Here is a 21,248-nt window from a genome sequence, read left to right as displayed (position 1 = left end):
GCAAAGCTGCCAGTAGAAAGCATACAGTAATTTGCTAATTTATAACACAAAAGTGTACACTTGTACACTAGTTTTAACAGTGTTTTGTAAATATTTTCTCTTCATGGTAGAGATAAATGTGATAGTCATAATCCATCAATAGATCATTTTCTCTCAGGATTTTTTGTATTGCTAAAAAGGAGGCAGAAGGCCTAGCTTGCCTACACATGCAGTAATCCTGAACCTTCATTCACTAATTTAACAGTATTGTAACCTTGATTAACCCAACAGCAACAATCGATATGCGCATAGCCGCATGAAAACAACCCAGATTTTCGCTTTGATTTACCAGCGCCGAACTGGAACTGTGCCGGAATAGGTGTGAAAGGCCCTTTAATGGGATAATTAATTACAAATATTATGCATTACCACTATAAGCATCATAAATCAGCAGCTTGTCCAGCATGTTTTAAAGTCACTATAGTCTCTGCACACAGTTTCATTAGCTCACAAATTTTGAGACTGACTTCAATAGAATTGCTAGATCTCAGTTCATCGCGTGCCCATGCTAACTTCTCGCAGACGACATCTATCGATCCACCGACGACAGACTCGAGGGATAATTCAGAGTGCTGACTGTTTCTAAATTGAGGGCGTTCAATAGGCGAATCCCATTTCCTTTTAACAGCTGATGTCTCCTGTGACACACAGCTTGTTCCGTTTACATGACCATTTTGAACTTGAGGTCGTTGACCTTCTTGAACTATTGACCTTGCTGCTGCTTCACTTAGAACTGAAAATTATGTGGTGAAAATTAATGACTTAAGTAAATTCAAACAATATATTGGAAAATTTCAGTTAATTAATATAATAAACACAAAGTTGATGAATTTGAACTCGGAGAGACAAATAAATCGTATCTGAATGCAGAAAAAAGAGGTTGTGAATGTATTTACCAGGGTTATCTTTTGCATGTTCTGTGTCCAACTCATTGCAAGCCACACAGTAGTCGTTCTTTTGCTTATCACGTAACAAAATGGTCTGCAATAAGAAAAGGAAGGATTCATATTAGGGTAATAGGTTATCTGTTATTGTATACCAATATAATTTCATGAGGATATCATGTATTTCATTGAAACTTACTGTACATGTTGGACAACATGTGCCCAGCATTTTGTAACCTTTCAATAAATAATCCCCCATAAGTTTACTTATTTTATCCGACCGTTCCCGTTTGGCTTCAATGACCTTCATCTCTGCCTCTGTTGGGGGTCGCCAATCATCCATTTCTGCCATTTTCTTTACTGCGTAATGTCAATAAATGCTAAAAATAAAAATTATATTAATAATAATAAATTATGAATGATTGTAATTAATTCATAATAAAAGGTACATTTATCTGTAAAAACAAACGAATAAGATCTACAATTCAAACTGTGTGTGTTCATTGTTTATACAGACTTTTTATACCATAATTACGAATGACATTTCTAGAAACTTCTTTTTGCTTGTCTGGCCTAACTAGACCTGACCCTCATCAGGCATCCCTCTCGAGGTCCTACTAGCCTAGCTAGGCTCCTAGAGAGTAGTAGAAACTTAAGTAGGTAGGCTTAGACCTCTAGCTAGTAGACTCTAGGCTAGAGTACTACTACGTTATACATACTTGGCTTTTTTTAAGAACAATTATGCTTTTAGTTAATGGTGTTTAACTTTCATTCTATTATATATTTTCAAAACATGTATATTACCTTTAAAAATTAACCTGTAGTTTTAGGTTTACACACGTCACACACATCTAGCGCTCCTTTGACAATATATTATAGAGGGAGGTATTTTGATTTCTTTTGTTGTTATAATGCTCATTGAACTGGAACCATTCAATGAATTTTTCGCGCGAAATCTAACGACGATATCGTAACGGAACTAGATTCGAGCCTCCACAAAACCGGCGCGATTTGATGTGTAAATTGTCGCCATAATTGTTATATTTATCATTCATATTTAATATTTTACGATGATACGCTGGATTCACCGTCGACAGCTGTGTAATTTTAATAGTAGTAAGTAGCCTACTTACTTCCTTCCTACCTACCTCCCTACCTCGAGGTAGGATCGCCTGGCCTCCAGTGAAATTAATCTACTCTAGTGTAAGCTAGTCACTAGTGTAGTCCAGCCTAATTAATTAGGGCAGGTCTCTAGGTAGGCTATGTAAGTTACTAGGCCTAGTAATAGGCCTATACAAAAACATTTGTATTTCTGTACTGAATTTGTATCATTCATTAATTAAAATATAGGCCTAGCCTAAAATTATTCATTGTCTATTTTTATTGTATACAACAGAAATCCATTATTAATATGTTTATTGCAGTGTTAAGATGAATCACCTTTTATTTATAGGTAATAATGACTTGCCTATCTATGATCCAATTATCAAATCTTTTAACTGCTATCGACACGATGAGCATGAAGTAGACAGCATTGAACCAGGCATTGTTGTACCTCCGTTTGTGTGCAAGTTTTGCCCAAAAAGTGGATATGGAAACATTGCAGCCATTGCTGATGAAGACGGTGTCGTCAGGCTACTTGATTCAAGACTCGCTGAAAAATCTGTCATGAGGGGTAAATTGTTAATCAAATTAAAAAAAGTAATCTGTGAAATTTAAACTCATTGATTTAACTGATTATTAACAATCATGTATTATCATTGAGAGTCCAATACATATAGATATTTTATGGTATAATGATGCTATGACCAGTCACCTAGTCTTCGATTGTGCCATATAACGGCTCTGCCCTATTAACCAAATTTTGAACTTCACATTTTAATAAAAGTTTTCATTTACAGCCTTTCCTGCACACAACAATGCAATATTTGATCTAGCATGGCTGAATGACTCCTCCAAACTTGTAACCGCATCAGGTGATCAGAGCGCAGTTGTCTGGGATATTGAGAAACATGTTTCGATAGCAACCATGAAAGGTCACTCGTGTAGTTTGAAGTCAATTGCAGTGAGCAAGCATAACAACAGCATAATGGCAACAGGAGCTAGGGATGGCAATGTTATGGTCTGGGATCTAAGATGTCATCAAAGAGGTAAATATTTTCTTTCAATACATTAATGTATTTACAAAGCTAAACTTTTTTCTCCATGGTACACACCAAATCAAGTACTCTGCTAGATCAATCAAATATCTTGTCTTTTACAGAAAATGGTAGTTATGCTCCAGTAAAAATGATACACTGTGCTCATACCGATCCTGCCGTGCTTAAACCACCAAAAAGTAAGCGAAGACGACGCTTAAGTGAGACCAAGCCTGCACGTGATTCGCAACAAAGTGTGACATCTGTTGTCTTCCAAGATGAAAACTTTCTGCTAACGTCTGGTGCTACTGATGGGTAATTTCTCTTTAATTTACAAATAACTTTATTCTTAAATAAGCAACTGACTCTGACAATGATTTGATAATGGATATTTTCTCTTTACAGTTCAATTAAGATGTGGGACCTACGGAAGTCTTATCATGGCACAGCAAGAAAACCTCTAAGAGAATATGCCTATGCTGGGGATAGCATGAGACAACATGGTAAGCAACACTAACTTGTACTTCAACAAGTTAATTGACAAATTAATGTGCATTTTGTATTCATTTTGAGATTGCCTTATTTTTTATTCTGTTTGTCCCTTCATTGGAATTCCATTTTGTCTGTTAATTTTATCTAACTATTTTTTCCTCTAATTTTGAGCAAGTAAAGAAACTTGTATAGATATCTATATTTCAAAATTTAATATTTAAATCTTGTATGAGTTTTTTTATTAATTTTCCTATAGGTTACTCTTGTTTGACCCTTGACCCAACATGTAGTCATTTGTACGCTAGTTGTACCGATGACATCATCTACGAATACAATCTAATGTCATCATCATTGAACCCTGTGTCAACCTACAGAGGTCACCAGAATGCCACCTTCTATGTGAAATCATGCCTGTCAGCAGATGGACAATATCTATTAAGTGGTTCTAGTGATAATAATGCTTATATATGGAAGGTATGTTTGTGTGATTCTTTACTGTGCATTGACAGGAATATGTGATTGGCTGGACAATTCATTCCTGCCATCACCCACATGCATGAGCAAATTTAGTTATCTACATTTTGTCTTTCATTCATAGGTTGGGTCAGAGTGTCCAGTGGCAAAACTAACAGGTCACCAAGGAGAGGTCACTTCTGTGTCGTGGTGTCCAGAGGATTTTCGTAAGATAATGACATGCGCAGATGATAACACATTCCGTCTTTGGAGGTCGGATGCATCAATTTCACCTGCTGATAATCCAGAGCAAAGCATTGTGGGAACATCTGAAGTTGTAACTATGGAGATCAAAGGTTTGTGGTTTTATCAACTGTAATTTAATTTGTTAAATTGTAAACTATATTCACATTTTCACATTATTGTACAGTAACTATCAAATTACTAATTGTATTTATATTGAAATCACAGATACTGTAACAAAACAGATAAAGTGTTTTGGATCCAGCCAACGAGATATTCACACGAATAACAACACAAATTCAATTGAGGGAGTGACGGCCAACCTTCCCACCGGCACAGCTAATCTTTTCTCCGTAGTCAAGCACAAACAGAAGAAAATACTCAAAGATATTTCTCTTAAAACATGTTGGAAGCGGCAAGAAAAAGAAAGCAAACAAATTGTAGAAAACTCAATTAAAAACAATTTGGATAATGCAACGGAAACTAATGAAGAAAACAAAACGGAGAATACAGTTTTGAAACCAATTTTAGCAATTCAACGAATTTCAACAAATGATGCGTCGAAAGTGAACAAGGAGAACTCACCGGTTTGTTTTGATTCTCATAAGGAACAGTCAAGTGAAAGTAACTCAGATAATACAAATCAATTTGACTCACCAAAACGTGTAAAAAACCAAAACATTGTAAGAATGTACTTATCCCCAACGGCAAATCTTCCTAACAGAGTAATTGATTTAGAAAAACGAGAGAAAGAACTTCCGCAAGTTTGGAATAACACAAAATCTAGTGAATCTCGTAAAGTGAAAGCTAACTGGCTGAAAGAACTTTCTAAAAAACTGAGTTCAGATTCAGCTGATGTTATGGCAGCCAGTGAATTAGCAAAAGGTTCTCCAAAACGAAGCAGCAACTTAAAGAAACGGGATCTACCAAGTCCATCCACATACAAACGAAAGGTCAGGTCACCTGATAGAGATGATATTTGTTTCTCACCTAGCAACAGTAGACCATCATCCCCTGTATCATCCCAAGTGAGTAAAATCGTTTTATCATTTTAAAAATTATATTTCGTACTTGATTCAGAATCAACTTTCAGTACATAAGTAAGTACAGTACTGTATAATTATTTTTTGTTTTTTCCCTGCAGCCTACAACTCCAAAAATGAGGAAAATAAGTGCATATTTCCAGCCAGTATCGCTGGCATGATGTGCGAAGAAGACAATATGTGCTGCTGCAGAATTGTTATACATAATCCAGAGTGCTGACAATGAATAGTAGTACTCATGATAATCAATTTATAGTGTAGAGAGGAATACAATTCTTCAATCGTATGCATTCCAATATGTATCACTAGAATATTACTACATTTGATTTGTATCAGGTAATAAAAATGTGATTGTAAGGAATTCTAATATTCTGTAATTCGACAAATTAATGTACAGATAATAAACATGGTTGTTAATGTAAGTTGATATTGTGTAATTTCAACAAATTAATGTACAGATAATAAACATGGTTGTTAATGTAAGTTGATATTGTTTTTCCAAAATTATTAACTTCTAGTTAAAACTTGTTAAATGTTTCAGATATATTATTAAAGGCTATTTTATATTTGTGTTAATGTTGGATCAAATTCGTAAGAAATAAATATAAAATTCAACAATTTGTGTTTTTTGCTTTATTCTATTTTAAAATGACAAGTGTATGCTATTTTTAGTTAAATTGATAAATTGATTAAACTGAATTATAAAATAATAACAGTAGCCATACATACAATCGCATGTGACGTACATTTTTAAGTTGCACATTTCTAACCAATCAATTTCGACAATTAGCGCTTCTACTATAATTGGTACGCGCAGCGCATTCAACGTGGCGCGCATTCGATCGTTCTAAATACACGATAATTAGACAAAAATGATTTACAAAATTCATTTAACAATAAACAAGCAAAAGATGTCAAGTGTTAATGTTTTAGCTGATGATACTAGTAGGCCTAGTCCTGAAGTTAACGGATCAACTTCTGTCAAACTCGATCAATCAAGTAAAATTCCCGTAAGCCTAGATGGATCCGCGTACGGGACATCCCCAAATTCCTGCCCATCATGGCTCGAAAATGCAAAGAGAAAACGCCGCAAACGCACGGTAATTGAACCAGAACAACTCCTTCAACTGGAATCATTGTATTTACGAGATTCGTGGCCGAGTAAGCAGAAGAAAGCACAATTAGCTTTGAGATGGGGCATGTCCACGAGATTTGTAAACATCTGGTTTCAAAATAAAAGATCTCGAATGAAGAAAATGGCACAGGAACAAACCGAATTGGATGCCATCATAAAAAGAAATCCAAATGAAGAAAAATCCAGTTACCACCAGCTGCAGTCCAAGACAGTGAACATAACATCACAAAATAAATCGCAACTCAAAAGGAAACGAAGTCTGCAAAAAATCTTACCAAAACCAGGCATCCAAGTAAAATTGATTGCAGATCATTCCCAATTCCTAGAAAACAACGGCGGATCATGGTGTACGAAGAGGAAGACAACTGTCTCTTCGTCATCGTCAAGGAATGTCTTATTCACCCCTCAAAAAGATCTTGGATCTTTAGATGCAGATGTTTCCATCATTGGACAGGAATCTCAAGTGCCAATCAACGTGTCTAAAAGTCAGGTAAAATCATAAGTATGCTGTGTACATTTTGTCTTCCGATTTCGCTTAATCGTTATATCAATAATTCTAGTCATAATAAAATATTTTCCTCTCTTCTTACTTTTATTTAAAACAGAACCATCAGCAGAACGCGGGACCTGGATTGATGACGTTTGATTTCAAAAGAACGGAAACTACTATGAGGATGAAACCACCCCACAGGCTGAATGATTTGTATCGATGTCTAATGACAATGATGGCTTTAGGAGAAGGGGGAGGTTTTCCAACTAACCCAATTTGCGACACCGCCACTATGCGTAATTATCTTTACGGCATCAAACTGAAGAATAGCACACTTTTGACTTATACCTGTGTAAATGGTTTTAATTGGACAGAACTAAAAAAACCGAGTTGATAATTCATTTTTTTCTGTAAAATAAGTGTCTATAAACACTGATTTATGAAACTTATAAAATGATGATCTTTAAAAGGGATGCACAATTACATGATGTAAAGGGGATGTAAAGTATCTATCGCAAGTTCCATCAGTTAAGTTAATAGTTTTTCTCAACATTTGTTTAATATACTGTGTTGATAGTTGCGAACCCAATAATTATACTGTACAATAATGTATAGTTTTTCTCTTTAAATATTTGGAAAAAGTGATCATATATTTATGAGTTCTTTTATTATTCGTTATGTAAATAGAAACCCAATTGCAGAATATAATAACTATTCTGTTGTGTGTGTACTTTGGGTATGTGTGTGTGCTTTTTTATTCTTGGAATTAATTTACATTATATAATTATCATAAGATGATTTTTTTTTCGAAGATCTTAATTAATTTTGAAAAAAGGTACTCGACTCCAGCTGTCACACAATTATGCATAGCGCCCGCTATAGAGCAAATTACAGCAACAACAAACAGAGTTAAAAAACACTCGATATGTGATCGTCAAAATGTTGACAAGAACAACAAGAAGAAGAATACTTCAATTTGTCGTTTTTACTCTCATTGGGTAGACGTCGTTTATAGACTTATGCTAAAGACTGTAAATTATCAAGTAAGGTAGGCTGTTTTAAATATAAAAATGGATGATGTTTCTGAGTTTTCTAGGTCTATTCTGAAGAGCATGGCTGAGCTGCGCCAAGCAGGGGATCTTTGCGATGTGACACTGAAGGTTTCGGGGAGAAAAGTTCGTGCACATAGATTGGTCCTAGCTAGCGGTAGCCCGTATTTTAAAGCTATGTTGACGGGTAACCTTTGCGAACGGGAGAAAGAAGAAATAGAACTAAAAGGAATTGATGATGGTATTCTAAAAACTCTAGTGGAATTCTTGTACTCTGGTAAAATATCTGTTACAGAAGCAAATGTACAAACTTTACTCCCAGCTGCAAATTTGCTACAAATACGAGCTGTTAAAAATAAATGTTGTGAGTTTTTGAAACATCAGATTCATATCATAAACTGCATTGGAATTGCAACATTTGCAGACACCCACGCCTGTAAAGAACTCTACGAATATGCATGCAATTTTATCTATGATAACTTTAAGGATCTTTGCAATAGTGAAGAATTTAATCAGATGGACTCCCTCGAATTATCAAAAATATTGAGTAGTGAAAGTTTAAATGTGGACTCGGAAGAAACCACTTTTGAAATGTTAGAACGTTGGCTGCAATACGATTTAAATCGAAGACGAGCTTACGTACCAAAGTTAATCTCGCACATTCGCCTACCGTTGTTGACATTTAAGTACTTAACAAATTTGTATGAAAACAATGAATTTGTTCGTGAAAGCGTAGTTGCGAAGGAGGCAGTGAAACGAGCATTGCAATATCACAAGTCAGAAGATCGAGCAAAATTAATTGGTGACAAAAAGTCGCAAGTTACTTGTCGTAGACCAGCTACAATGCTCTGTGCTGTTGGTGGCAAAAATGGGTTTTCAGCTACTTTGGAAAGGTATGTTAAAATTTTAACTGAAAATTTTCATTGACCAACTTCCTAGAGGAAAACATTTTACTTTCACTTTTTCTTATTATTTTTTGTAACCATGCTAAAGGGCCAAGTGACTTTTAGGTAACCATGCTAAAGGGCTAAGTGACTTTTAGGTAACCATGCTAAAGGGCCAAGTGACTTTTAGGTAACCATGCTAAAGGGCCAAGTGACTTTTAGGTAACCATGCTAAAGGGCCAAGTGACTTTTAGGTTGGTTGTATTATGTATTGTATGGCATTTGATGAAATACTGTAAATGTTTGTTTGTTGTTGTTATTATTAAACACAAAATATTGATTAGTTTCTTATAAATAAATTATGTCGGTAACAATTAAGATAATTTAATTGACAATTATGCACTTGTCAATTGTATGACCCACTATACGACCCCCGGGAGAGGTGCGTCATTTGTCCGATGTGCGTCATACTTTTGAATACCATGACGCACCCGTGCGTCAAAAAGGTGACTTACCTTTAGGTGACCATGACGCACCCATTTTGACGCACTGTGACCATGTTGTTTATGATATGGTGGGTGGTAAAGTGACGGACATTGACACACCTTGTTCATTGATGTGACGTACCATCTAGGTTTTTTGACGCACCCCTGTGTCAGTAATTATTTGTAAATGACGCACCCATGACGCACCTCTCCCGGGGGTCGTATAGTGGGTCATACAATTGACAAGTGCATTACAGTAACATTAAATATAGTTATACTGTATGATCATTAGTATTATTATGCATTGCGAGTTAACATTTCTGTAAAAAATACTGGTTGGTTGCTTCATTTAAAAGTCAAGAATTTTATTCTTATAGTTTCCATTGCATCAATAATTCAAGGATTGTAAAAATGATAGTAGTTACCAGCAATCATTAATTCCCAGGGACCTGATTCATATGTTTAGAGCCTTCAATTCCAAGATAATAATTGTTACTATTAATAGATCAACACTATGTATTTGAAGCTATTTATAGATTGCTTCCTATTAATTATAAATTAAAATCTGCTGGCTAGTAGCATACCAAAGATGATATTGAATTCTATGTACAATAAATCACTTACTGTATCCAAGTATTTTAACATGCAGTATTTGTGTGGTTTATTTTTAAAGAAAACCACAATCTTTCAGTTGAAAATATAATACAGTGTAGTTAATAACTGTAGTTTTGTAGTGCTGTAGTTCACATGTACTTTAACTGTATTTCAACTGTAGTTTAACTGTAGTATCAGTTTATTTATAGTTTCTAGAATAGTATGTGCCCAGAATTACAGTAAGCCTATAGTATTTTTATTAGTAAAGTTAGGGAATAATTTTGCCGTAGCAAAATAACCGAGCAAAACTACCTAATTACTGCTACACATAAATAAATGATACTAGCAAACAATACAATACATTTGTTGAGATACAGTCATTCATCTGGTTTCTATATTTTTCTTTGAGTGTTAAAAACCAGGAATAAATTGTTGGTGAAACTTACAGATGTTTCTCGAGGAATGTTCCATTGTAGAAACAAACAATTACAAAATACAGTTTCTAGTTATTTAAAAAAATATTCTTCTTTATTTTCTTTAAAAAAATATATTCCATGATTCAAAGTGTTACAATTTAAATCACAATGCCTCTAATACAGCAGATGACCAGATAATGACCTTTAAAATAGAAATGACCATGAAAATGATATATTTATAATTAATCTAAAAATGTACAATAATTATATTAAATCATTAACAAATTGGGGGAAAAAGAGAAAAGATTATTCATTATTCTCAGACAAGTCTAGACACGATTCTAAATTGTTTGTATTACGAGAGTATGCACTTGAAAGTTGCGAAGTAATACTGATAATATAGTAGATGCATCTTAATAAATAATATAAATTTCATTTTTCATTTTAAGTAACATTTATTTCTTATTTAAAAAATAATGTTGACTAAATATTTGTACTATAAATAATTAATATACTTTTGGTTCCAAATAACATATCAAATTTTAGAAATATGAAAAAAAAAGAAGCTAATTGCAGCAAACTAAATCATATATTACTGCAGTATAAGTTATTACTGCAGTAACTCTTCATTTGACTTCACTAGGTAAAATTATACAATAGTAGTACTAGTATACAATAGTTTTAATGCATTTACTGTACAGTATACAGTATCTTTCATGATAAACATGGTGTTATAATTATGAGTGTTTACTTCAATGTAAGTTGTGAGTGGGAATTAAGAAACATTCTATAATTATAGTACTGTAAATGTACTTTACAACATTAGTTGCATCATCCTGTTGCATCAACAAACAGCTCAGGTCAGCTCAGGTCAGCTCAGGTCAGCTCAGGTCAATTACTCCTTTCAATCATACTTTACAACATTAGTTTATCCTCATCCTGTTGCATCAACAAACAGCTCAGGTCAGCTCAGGTCAGCTCAGGTCAATTACTCCTTTCAATCATACTTTACAACATTAGTTGCATCATCCTGTTGCATCAACAAACAGCTCAGGTCAATTACTCCTTTCAATCATACTTTACAACATTAGTTGCATCATCCTGTTGCATCAACAAACAGCTCAGGTCAGCTCAGGTCAGCTCAGGTCAATTACTCCTTTCAATCATACTTTACAACATTAGTTTATCCTCATCCTGTTGCATCAACAAACAGCTCAGGTCAATTACTCCTTTCAATCATACTTTTTATATAGACCACAATCAGCAGTTAATAATAAAAACTAAAAATGATAATTTTCTTTTCTGTGAATTGTATCTCAATAAAGTCATTTTGAATTATTATTCTGAAATGTCAATGACCTGCTCTAGTAGAGATTTTGTTACAAGTTTTAAATAACTTGTTTAATTTACTGCATAGTTGCGTGACAATATTTCTAGTTAGTGCTTCTCGTTTGAATATAAGAATTCTTTAAAAACCATCAATTAAAATAGTTGATGGATATTAATGAAATTCACATTGAAACCATTTAAAATATACTGAGCAATATCGATCACATTTCATAGAATTGCTTTTAAATCAAAATTTCAGACTGTATGCTTTTAACATTTTTTATTTTATGTTGGAAGTCTTTGAATCAAAGAATATGATTATTTGTGTGAATTACAATTGTTAATGTCGATATTACTACTTATTATATAATAATGTCTCTTTCATATAGCATTGAGCAAAATCTCAGAGACACTATGGTGTTTTTATGAATTTAAATTTAGTTTGTTGAAGTGAAAAGAAGAATAGTTCAGTATTTTCAGCTTCTAAGTTATCTGAGGTTCCCCAAGAATGTCCATGTCTGAATTCATGAATTGTGTTCTGTTTAGTATTAACTATTATCATAGAGCTATATATTTCTACTTTGATGGCTCAGAACTGTGTGTGCCTACTAACTACGATCTAAGAATCGTTTTTTTACTGTGTGTGTGTGTAAGACTGATTAGGTAGACATAATTTCTATGTATTTTTTATGCAAATGATTTATTTTTTATATGAATGAATATATGGAAGTCATTTTCCACTGATGAATGAGTGAAGGAGGAGACTGGTATAATAATCAGGGACAACTCCCTTGTATGCTGTTTTGATAATTATCAAACATTGACAAAAATTACAACTGAACCTTGGATTAATAATAGTTTGAGTATCCCTTCTGGATGCCTGATCAAATCCATTTGTTTAAAATGACATGATATGCTAACCCTGCTACTCAAGTGTTTATTGAGCAGTTCAAGTTTACCTATTCAGTTCATCTGTTTGCTAATTTAATACTGTGTATCCTTGAATGAATCTAATTATAGAATTGTGTTACTAAAAATAGCAATATATTAACCAATCAGGTTAGCACGTTTAATTACCTGATAAAATCAATACATCTCTGAAAGCTGCCATTTCACAGTTTCACCAATTTTTATAAAAATAGAATAAAAACAATTAATTACAAAATAGATATGTGTATAATATTATACTAAAAATAAAACTTATAATTATATATAGATTGTGGTAATTATTTTATTAATTTCACGTTTATTTCCGTCCCTGTATTCTAAGAAAATTCAACGGAGAGAGTCCATGAATTCAAACTACTTGGTGTATATATCAACAGTAAATTAACATGCCACTCTCATGTAGATTATGTTTGTAGTAAGGCAAGCAAACTTCTTGGTTTTGTTTCAAGATGTAGTAAAGCAATGTCTTGGATGGCAATGCTAAATCTTTACAAAGCACTAATACTACCTGTTGTGACTTACTGTTGTTGTATGTGGGCACCTACTGAAATTTCTCATATGTATAGACTTGAAAGGGTTCAGAGAAAGGCCACTAGAATAATTATGTACAGAAAAGAAGGAAATTGGGACACTTCATATTTATGTAGGTTAAAGACCCTAAATATTTTAAGTATTGAAGATATATTTAAAGTGTATAGACTCACATTAGGTTTTAAAATAATGCATGGCCTGCTCTGTCCATCATCCTTTAATGAGTTTGTGAGATCAAGTGAGAGGTGTGAAGGGCGGTTAATACATTGGAAGGCAAAGACCAATACATTTTTAAATTCATCGTTTGTTATTTTCCCTAGATTATGGGAGCAACTTCCCAATGAAATTAAACAATGTGCTACAATTTCAGACTTTAAAGCCCAACTCATCAAACATTTGATCTCAAAATATTAAGTTGTAATTGTTTATATTGTTTATTCAATGCAGCTTATTTTTAATTGGTGTATCTCATTATAACTTTGTTTTGTTTTATTTTGACTTAATTTGTGCTACTTAGTTTTGTTATTTTTGTATTTTATAAGTAATTATGGAGTAAGAGCAGTTTTCTGTTTGGGCTCATGCCTATTACTTGCTCCTGGCAAGATGAATTGTAAAATGTACTTTATGAACTTTTGCCGAATAAATATTATTATTATTATTATTATTAATAATATCATCTAATACGGCCATACTGCGTTGAAACACCGGTTCTCGTCAGATCACCGAAGTTAAGCAACGTTGGGCCCGGTTGCGTTCTGGATGGGAGACCGTCCAGAAATCGCGGCGGGTGCTGTATATACTGGAGAGTGATGGTGTAATGGTACTATCGGACTAGCATGTGATAGGCATGGGTTCGAGGTTATCTGTACCATACTAATTGCATCCTTAGGCAAGATGCTTTACTCTCATTGGCTCATCCTTTGGATGGGATGTAAAGCCGTTGGTCCCGTGTACTTAACAGTGCACGTTAAAGAACTTGGTACACTATTCAAAAAGAGTAGGGGATCGTCTCCCGGTGTGCTGATATGGTAGGCGCTGCACTGCTGGCTGCCGTGGGTCCTTGGAGGGCCTAATCCGAATTTCCTCAGTTTCCAGTTAATCGTGAGGACAAATATATATAAAATAAAAATAATAATATAATTCAAGTGCCTAGAGTATTTGCTGTTTTAATAGCTTTGCTATTTAGAGCATCAGACCAATACAAATGTAATGCAATGTTTAGTATTAATCTATGTATCATTACAGTGTGTTAGTTCTAAAAATAGATACATGTATTAGCCAATCAGGATACAACCATCAGAACATTCAAGAATAATTTGATGTGTAGGGATGATGTAGTATTATAAATCATATCTACAGTACAGTATTGCAGTTCTTGCTATGATTATTTTGTGTTAAATAATTCTTATTCATCCATTTAATTTAAAATCTTTACTTAGGCCTAAATAAATTGTAGTATTTTCACACATGAACTGAATATCCTTAATTTTAGTTACTAAAAGTAAATTTTTTTTTTCAATTTTAAAATACTGTTACACCTTATTAATATAATAAAATGATAATAAAACAACTACGGCGAAAATGTTGTCTGTTCACGACAGTGTGAGCTAGTGACCCCCTACCATGCACTGAGTATAGTCCTAATACAGGAGGACTCGTTCTACCACCAGAGCTAGTGACCCCCTACCATGCACTGAGTATAGTGACTCGTTCTACCACCAGAGCTAGTGACCCCCTACCATGCACTGAGAGAGTATAGTGACTCGTTCTACCACCAGAGCTAATGACCCCCTACCATGCACTGAGTATAGTGACTCGTTCTACCACCAGAGCTAGTGAGCCCCTACCATGCACTGAGTATAGTGACTCGTTCTACCACCAGAGCTAGTGACCCCCTACCATGCACTGAGTATAGTGACTCGTTCTACCACCAGAGCTAGTGAGCCCCTACCATGCACTGAGTATAGTGACTCGTTCTACCACCAGAGCTAGTGAGCCCCTACCATGCACTGCGTATAGTGACTCGTTCTACCACCAGAGCTAGTGACCCCCTACCATGCACTGAGTATAGTGACTCGTTCTACCACCAGAGCTAGTGACCCCCTACCATGCACTGAGAGAGTATAGTGACTCGTTCTACCACCAGAGCTAGTGACCCCCTACCATGCACTGAGTATAGTCCTAATCCAGGAGGACTCGTTCTACCACCAGAGCTAGTGACCCCCTACCATGCACTGCGTATAGTGACTCGTTCTACCACCAGAGCTAGTGACCCCCTACCATGCACTGCGTATAGTGACTCGTTCTACCACCAGAGCTAGTGACCCCCTACCATGCACTGAGTATAGTCCTAATCCAGGAGGACTCGTTCTACCACCAGAGCTAGTGACCCCCTACCATGCACTGAGTATAGTGACTCGTTCTACCACCAGAGCTAGTGACCCCCTACCATGCACTGAGTATAGTGATTCGTTCTACCACCAGAGCTAGTGACCCCCTACCATGCACTGAGTATAGTGATTCGTTCTACCACCAGAGCTAGTGAGCCCCTACCATGCACTGCGTATAGTGACTCGTTCTACCACCAGAGCTAGTGACCCCCTACCATGCACTGAGTATAGTGATTCGTTCTACCACCAGAGCTAGTGAGCCCCTACCATGCACTGCGTATAGTGACTCGTTCTACCACCAGAGCTAGTGACCCCCTACCATGCACTGAGTATAGTGACTCGTTCTACCACCAGAGCTAGTGACCCCCTACCATGCACTGCGTATAGTGACTCGTTCTACCACCAGAGCTAGTGACCCCCTACCATGCACTGCGTATAGTGACTCGTTCTACCACCAGAGCTAGTGACCCCCTACCATGCACTGAGTATAGTCCTAATCCAGGAGGACTCGTTCTACCACCAGAGCTAGTGACCCCCTACCATGCACTGAGTATAGTGACTCGTTCTACCACCAGAGCTAGTGAGCCCCTACCATGCACTGAGTATAGTGACTCGTTCTACCACCAGAGCTAGTGACCCTTGACCCTTGCCATAACTGCTCGTCCACTCACTCCTATTGTTAATGTTATTATAATTCTTTTATTATTTTATATTCTTTTTTCATCAATACAATTTTTGCGGACTTTAATAATACCTTTATTTTTATACAATAATTTATAGTAATAAAAGATTAATCACTGTTCAGTGCACTTGTGGTATATTATGAACAGCAATTTTAGCTTAGCGTGTTATATTAAGCATCTAGTTGGCTTTATTAAGTTGATGGTGTTATATTAAGCTTATTCTGTTAAGCCAGCATCGCAATTAAGCATACGCTCACTGTGGCGTTAATCCAATATTTTTAGCAGCTAGTCAATCTTTAAAGGGATACAGAAGCCAAAAATAATTTGTTATGATTGTAAATTCGCTGCGGTCTTAAATTATTAATAACCTTATAGTTAGATTTCTTTATAGGTTTAATAAAAACCACCAAACCATTGTTCTTAAGCGCAACACTTGGTGGTACAGTAGTGTAATTCTCGTATGTTATTTTTGACAGTGTGGAGGTCTACCATATAAACACAAGAGAATGGGTTGAAGTGTCACCCTTAAGTTTCCGACGTCTTGACTATGCCACTGCTGTACATGATCGTAAACTCTATATTATTGGAGGTACGAAATCCAAAGTACGGGCTTGTCAGAACAATATGACCTACCGAGAAATTGATAGCAGTGTTGAACAATGGAACCCAGAGACTAACTGTTGGCTACCATTAGCTAGCATGCTGCGATGTCGTAGTCACCACGCTGCAGCTGTACTACAAGGAAAGATATACGCCCTCGGTGGCTATGATGGTGAAACATACATGAGAAGTGTCGAATGCTATTGTCCGTCAACGAATCAATGGAGTGTGTCGCCCCCTATGTTAAAAAGTAGGAGTTTCTTCCGAGCTGTTGTTGCAAATGGTATGCTGTATGTTATTGGAGGATGTGGACAAGACATCAATAGGTATGTTCTTAAACAATTCTAAATCTCTTACGATTTAAAGCACTGTCTTGTGTATTTATTTTTATTCATATAAATTCAATGCTTTTGCTGCTTTTTGTATTATTTTATACCAAAGTAAATAAAAAGTATAAATATTTTTGTTAAAAAAATATTCATTTTGAACAATAGTTTGAGTCCAAAGTTTCAATTTATATTTTAGTGTGGAAAGGTATGATCCGGATACCGAATCTTGGCAAATGGTTGCACCAATGGCGGACAAGCGTATTGACTTTGGCGTGGCCGTACTTCATAACTGTATATACGTGGTTGGAGGTCACAACGGAACAGCACATTTGAGTAGTGTTGAACGATATGACTGTAATAGAAATAAGTGGTCTGTGGTTGCCTCGTTGAATCTTGCGAGAACAGGTACAGCTTTTTAATTTTAATAAATTTGGATGTACCGGTACCTTTTCTAGTATGTTTATACTGCACATCCAAAGTATACACTTATTGTCTCAAGTACAGACTTAAGTCTGTAGGTGTATCACTGTGTAATAGCCATGACATCATTGTAATTAATCTTCAAATTTTGTTTTAAGGACTTGCTGCAGCTGTAATGGGACATAAGTTATATGCTGTTGGAGGTCATTCTGGGTCATCATACTTAAACCGAGTAGAGGAGTACGATCCGGACGATGATCAGTGGCACGTCATAGATAAAATGTTATATTGTCGTTGCAACTTGGGCTTAGAGGCTCTCTAGCATTCCAAACGGCGTCTTGTTGGTGAAAATTTACCTTTAAAATCTCTTAAAATATTTTATGATTTGTAACACTGTTGACCAACTCAAATTTACAAGATTGATGCCTCATAACCAGTTACAACTCATTTTATAGACAAATTAAAACCACAATTTGATCTTTGTAAAAATTTACCTTAATGTAAATATTATGTTTTTACATCTCCCTCGTTTGACCAATTAAAATTTGTAAGTCAAAAAGATTGATGCCTCAGAACCAGTTACAACTCATGTTATACTATAGACAAATTAAAACCTCTTTTATTTGGATATATTTGGAATATGGAGACATTTTAAATAACAGTAGATTTGTTAAATGTGAAAACAATTCATTTTTAAAACTTCAGTAGCAAGTAAAACTATGTACTAGATAAAAGTAAATTAATTATTTTTTTCAAAATAAAGGAATGAAATAATAGTGCATAGTGTGACCATAGTGTTTATGTATTTTAAATAGTTTGATCAAATCAATCATATAATAGTTTCAAGTAGTGTTGGTGCTCTAGTGCGTTCTATTTTATTTTACAATACTGTTTTAATTGAACTTGTGTCTTTTTATTCCTGATAAATATTGGTTTTTATTCATACTCCTATTCAGACCAAACCTTGTGTACATTGTGTGTAGGCGGAGTAGTTGCTAAATATCTCCATGGTAACATTCTATAATAGTATGAAACAGGTTTGAACTAGACGTAACCGGATTAAACCGCTTCTATAATTCCTGAGGCTATAAATAGTATCAATATTGATCTGAAAACATTTGATATGTTTATGCATACATTAAATATTTCCTTCTATTTATAGTAACACTTTATTTGCATGAATATATCTCAAATGTATGAGTTTATTTATAGAATGAGTTAATGCCTTTTATAGCATTTCAAATTCTAAAGACCTTTTTTAACATGTTTTCTAGATCAGCTTTATTATTGAATTGCTGTTAAGAGCTTTTGAGAATACATAATGTTTAGTTGCATAGACCAACATTTACAGTAACCAGCTGTTAATTGATTTGTTGTTACTTTTAGACAATATTGCGTATTAAAATGCTGCCATGTCCATATATGGGAACATCACATTTTTTTGTTACATAAAGTTTGAAAGTGCGGACAGAGCTTTAGTTTGATAGTGCGGACAGAGCTTTACATCCCAATCTACATATAATTCTTTAGATATTGTTTTTCTTATTCAGATATTGATCGGTTTTAATTAAGATATTTTTCTTAGTCATAATTAGATCTTCAAATTCTTAGAATATTGTATATTGTTCGGTAGTTAGTACATACATTGTTAAGAAAAACACAGATTTAATCTATCATGATTTCTACAAATTATGTTGCTAATTCAAGGTTATCTAGCCTCCTCACCATTTTCTTTTCTTGTTGCCATGACAATGCATCCTTTCATTTCAATGATATAAATGCAGAACATTAAGCTATGTCTACACTATCAAACTAGTGTGACAAAAAAATGTGTGATGTGCCCAAATATGGTAGTGATGTACCAAAATATGATAGTGATATACCAAAATATACTAGTGATATACCCAAATATGGTAGTGATATACCCAAATATGGTAGTTATATCATCACGTTCATATGGGGATGACATCGCATTTTGTTGTCACATAGTTTTATAGTGTGGACAGAGCTTTAGCACCGACTCGAGACATGAGATTATAAGATGTTTATGAACAAAAATGTTAAGAATAATCGCTGTATTTCATGGAAAGGCTAATGTCAAACGAGAAAACTCTTATCCCATCAACAACAAACTCATAAAAGTACAACTCATGTTTAATCTTGACATTTTCCAACCTTTATTTTGTCAGATTTATGTGATTACTAAGAATATTTTAATTATAATGTGATAAACAAACAGAAAATAAAATGACAATTGGTACTCGCCACCCACCGATATTGTGTGATATGATAAAAATGAATCTTTCCTAAACTAATATAGAGTAGAATTTTTAGATTGTTGTTCAATGCAATAGTAAAATAGTAAATAAACTAATAATTGATAAAGGCTGCACAAGTTTGAATACCCGGATCCAATAACCACAAGAAGACAATGGTATTTCATTGTTGAAAGAGTTGTTCATTTTACACAAAAGTATCTGTTATATTAAAGCCACTAGAACCTACGTTTTTCAACCTAATTAACTTAAGGTTGCACACTACATTTTATGTACAAATAAATACTTATAAATATAAATATTTATAAATATTTATACAGTATTGTATTTATACAGTATTGTATTTATACAGTATTTTATTTATACAGTATTTTTGCAATAATTTTTTCACCTTTAAACGGTTAAAATATGAAAAATAAGTTGATTCCAATAAATACCAGAAGGCATTGTTTCTCTCTTTTTATCATAATTAACCATAAAACGAACATTTAAAACAAGGAAGTAATACAAAACAATTGTAAGTCTAGTGTCTTATAGAAATGTGTACACAAATTTAGTGATACTTTCCTAGGTACCTTAATCTTGGATATTATACAAGTCTCTCTGTATGGTTTGAATTATTTTGTACATTTAAAAAAATGTTAATCAGTTATTAAGTGCAATGAATTTAAGTCTTTAAATAAAAAATGTTCCCCTCCCATTGCTATAGTTAAACTTTTTAGTTAATTTTTCTGTATTGAAAAATATCTTGTATAGATAACTGGTAAAGTAATAAACATTCTTTGACAATACATGTGTGTTTTAAAATATGTGTTTATTATTGATACAAAGACAAAATATTTATGTTTGACAAAATCATTCCAGTTTTCTCAAACATGTCATCAGCTCGTCTTCTGTTATTTGTACATTAAAATAATAATATTACTTAATGCTTTATCATCGTCGTCATAGTAATACAGGAAGTATCTTATTATTTGCTTATTAGTTTCTAATTTAATTTTAATATCTTGGATGCATCAATATTTTGTTATTGTTCTGGAGGTTGCTGGCGAAATGCTAATAAAGTGGATGAAGATTGGCTTTATCAAAAATTAACTTAGACTTACAAAATATTATTATGATCTGATAACCACCGACTGATATGACTACAAATACAATTGTACACATAAGACTAATAGAGAACTATTATTCGCTATCTCTATGACATAAGCCACCTCTATGTAAGTTTTATATAGGCCTATTGACCTAAATAAATACATATGATTCAAAATGTCAAATATATAATTACATAATATCAGAAGCAGACAAAAACACCAGATATCATTATAAAAATTAAAAACCAATTTAAAACCCTGGATATAATCATTTGCATAATAATATCTTATTATAGTTGACCC

General features: G+C 34.1%; 4 protein-coding genes across 5 annotated transcripts; 3 read left to right on the top strand and 1 right to left on the bottom strand.

Moving 5' to 3' along the window:
- Positions 1 to 67: 67 nt before the first annotated feature.
- Positions 68 to 1,792, bottom strand: LOC140061072 (protein ZNRD2-like). Of its 2 annotated transcripts, none has more exons than XM_072107496.1 (4): positions 1,728 to 1,792; positions 1,123 to 1,303; positions 936 to 1,020; positions 68 to 772 (listed from the first exon to the last, which is right to left on the bottom strand). In XM_072107496.1, the coding sequence occupies exons 2-4, from the start codon at positions 1,273 to 1,275 to the stop codon at positions 420 to 422; spliced, it is 591 nt and encodes a 196-aa protein (XP_071963597.1). In that variant the 5' UTR covers positions 1,276 to 1,303; positions 1,728 to 1,792; the 3' UTR covers positions 68 to 419. The 2 variants fall into 2 exon arrangements, with proteins under 2 accessions (XP_071963597.1, XP_071963598.1); XM_072107497.1 differs by having other exon boundaries at positions 1,228 to 1,303; positions 1,728 to 1,785.
- Positions 1,793 to 1,828: 36 nt separating this feature from the next.
- Positions 1,829 to 5,700, top strand: LOC140061070 (denticleless protein homolog). The gene is made up of 9 exons (XM_072107494.1): positions 1,829 to 2,039; positions 2,377 to 2,598; positions 2,825 to 3,073; positions 3,187 to 3,376; positions 3,467 to 3,564; positions 3,810 to 4,027; positions 4,152 to 4,362; positions 4,478 to 5,277; positions 5,394 to 5,700. The coding sequence occupies exons 1-9, from the start codon at positions 1,994 to 1,996 to the stop codon at positions 5,451 to 5,453; spliced, it is 2,094 nt and encodes a 697-aa protein (XP_071963595.1). The 5' UTR covers positions 1,829 to 1,993; the 3' UTR covers positions 5,454 to 5,700.
- A 502-nt stretch (positions 5,701 to 6,202) lies between these two features.
- LOC140060829 (uncharacterized) lies at positions 6,203 to 7,640 on the top strand. Its single transcript, XM_072107179.1, has 2 exons — positions 6,203 to 6,917; positions 7,033 to 7,640. Exons 1-2 carry the CDS (start codon positions 6,204 to 6,206, stop codon positions 7,309 to 7,311), a joined length of 993 nt encoding a protein of 330 aa, XP_071963280.1. The 5' UTR covers position 6,203; the 3' UTR covers positions 7,312 to 7,640.
- Positions 7,641 to 7,869: 229 nt separating this feature from the next.
- LOC140060638 (kelch-like protein 28) lies at positions 7,870 to 20,549 on the top strand. The gene is made up of 4 exons (XM_072106934.1): positions 7,870 to 8,859; positions 16,703 to 17,152; positions 17,352 to 17,560; positions 17,734 to 20,549. The coding sequence occupies exons 1-4, from the start codon at positions 7,988 to 7,990 to the stop codon at positions 17,895 to 17,897; spliced, it is 1,695 nt and encodes a 564-aa protein (XP_071963035.1). The 5' UTR covers positions 7,870 to 7,987; the 3' UTR covers positions 17,898 to 20,549.
- The last annotated feature ends 699 nt before the right edge of the window (positions 20,550 to 21,248 follow it).

This window comes from Antedon mediterranea, chromosome 10 (assembly GCF_964355755.1).
Source record: "Antedon mediterranea chromosome 10, ecAntMedi1.1, whole genome shotgun sequence".
Classification (NCBI taxonomy): Eukaryota; Metazoa; Echinodermata; class Crinoidea; order Comatulida; family Antedonidae; genus Antedon; species Antedon mediterranea.
Note: the sequence above shows the minus strand (reverse complement) of the source record. Positions and strands in the feature narration are given on the sequence as shown.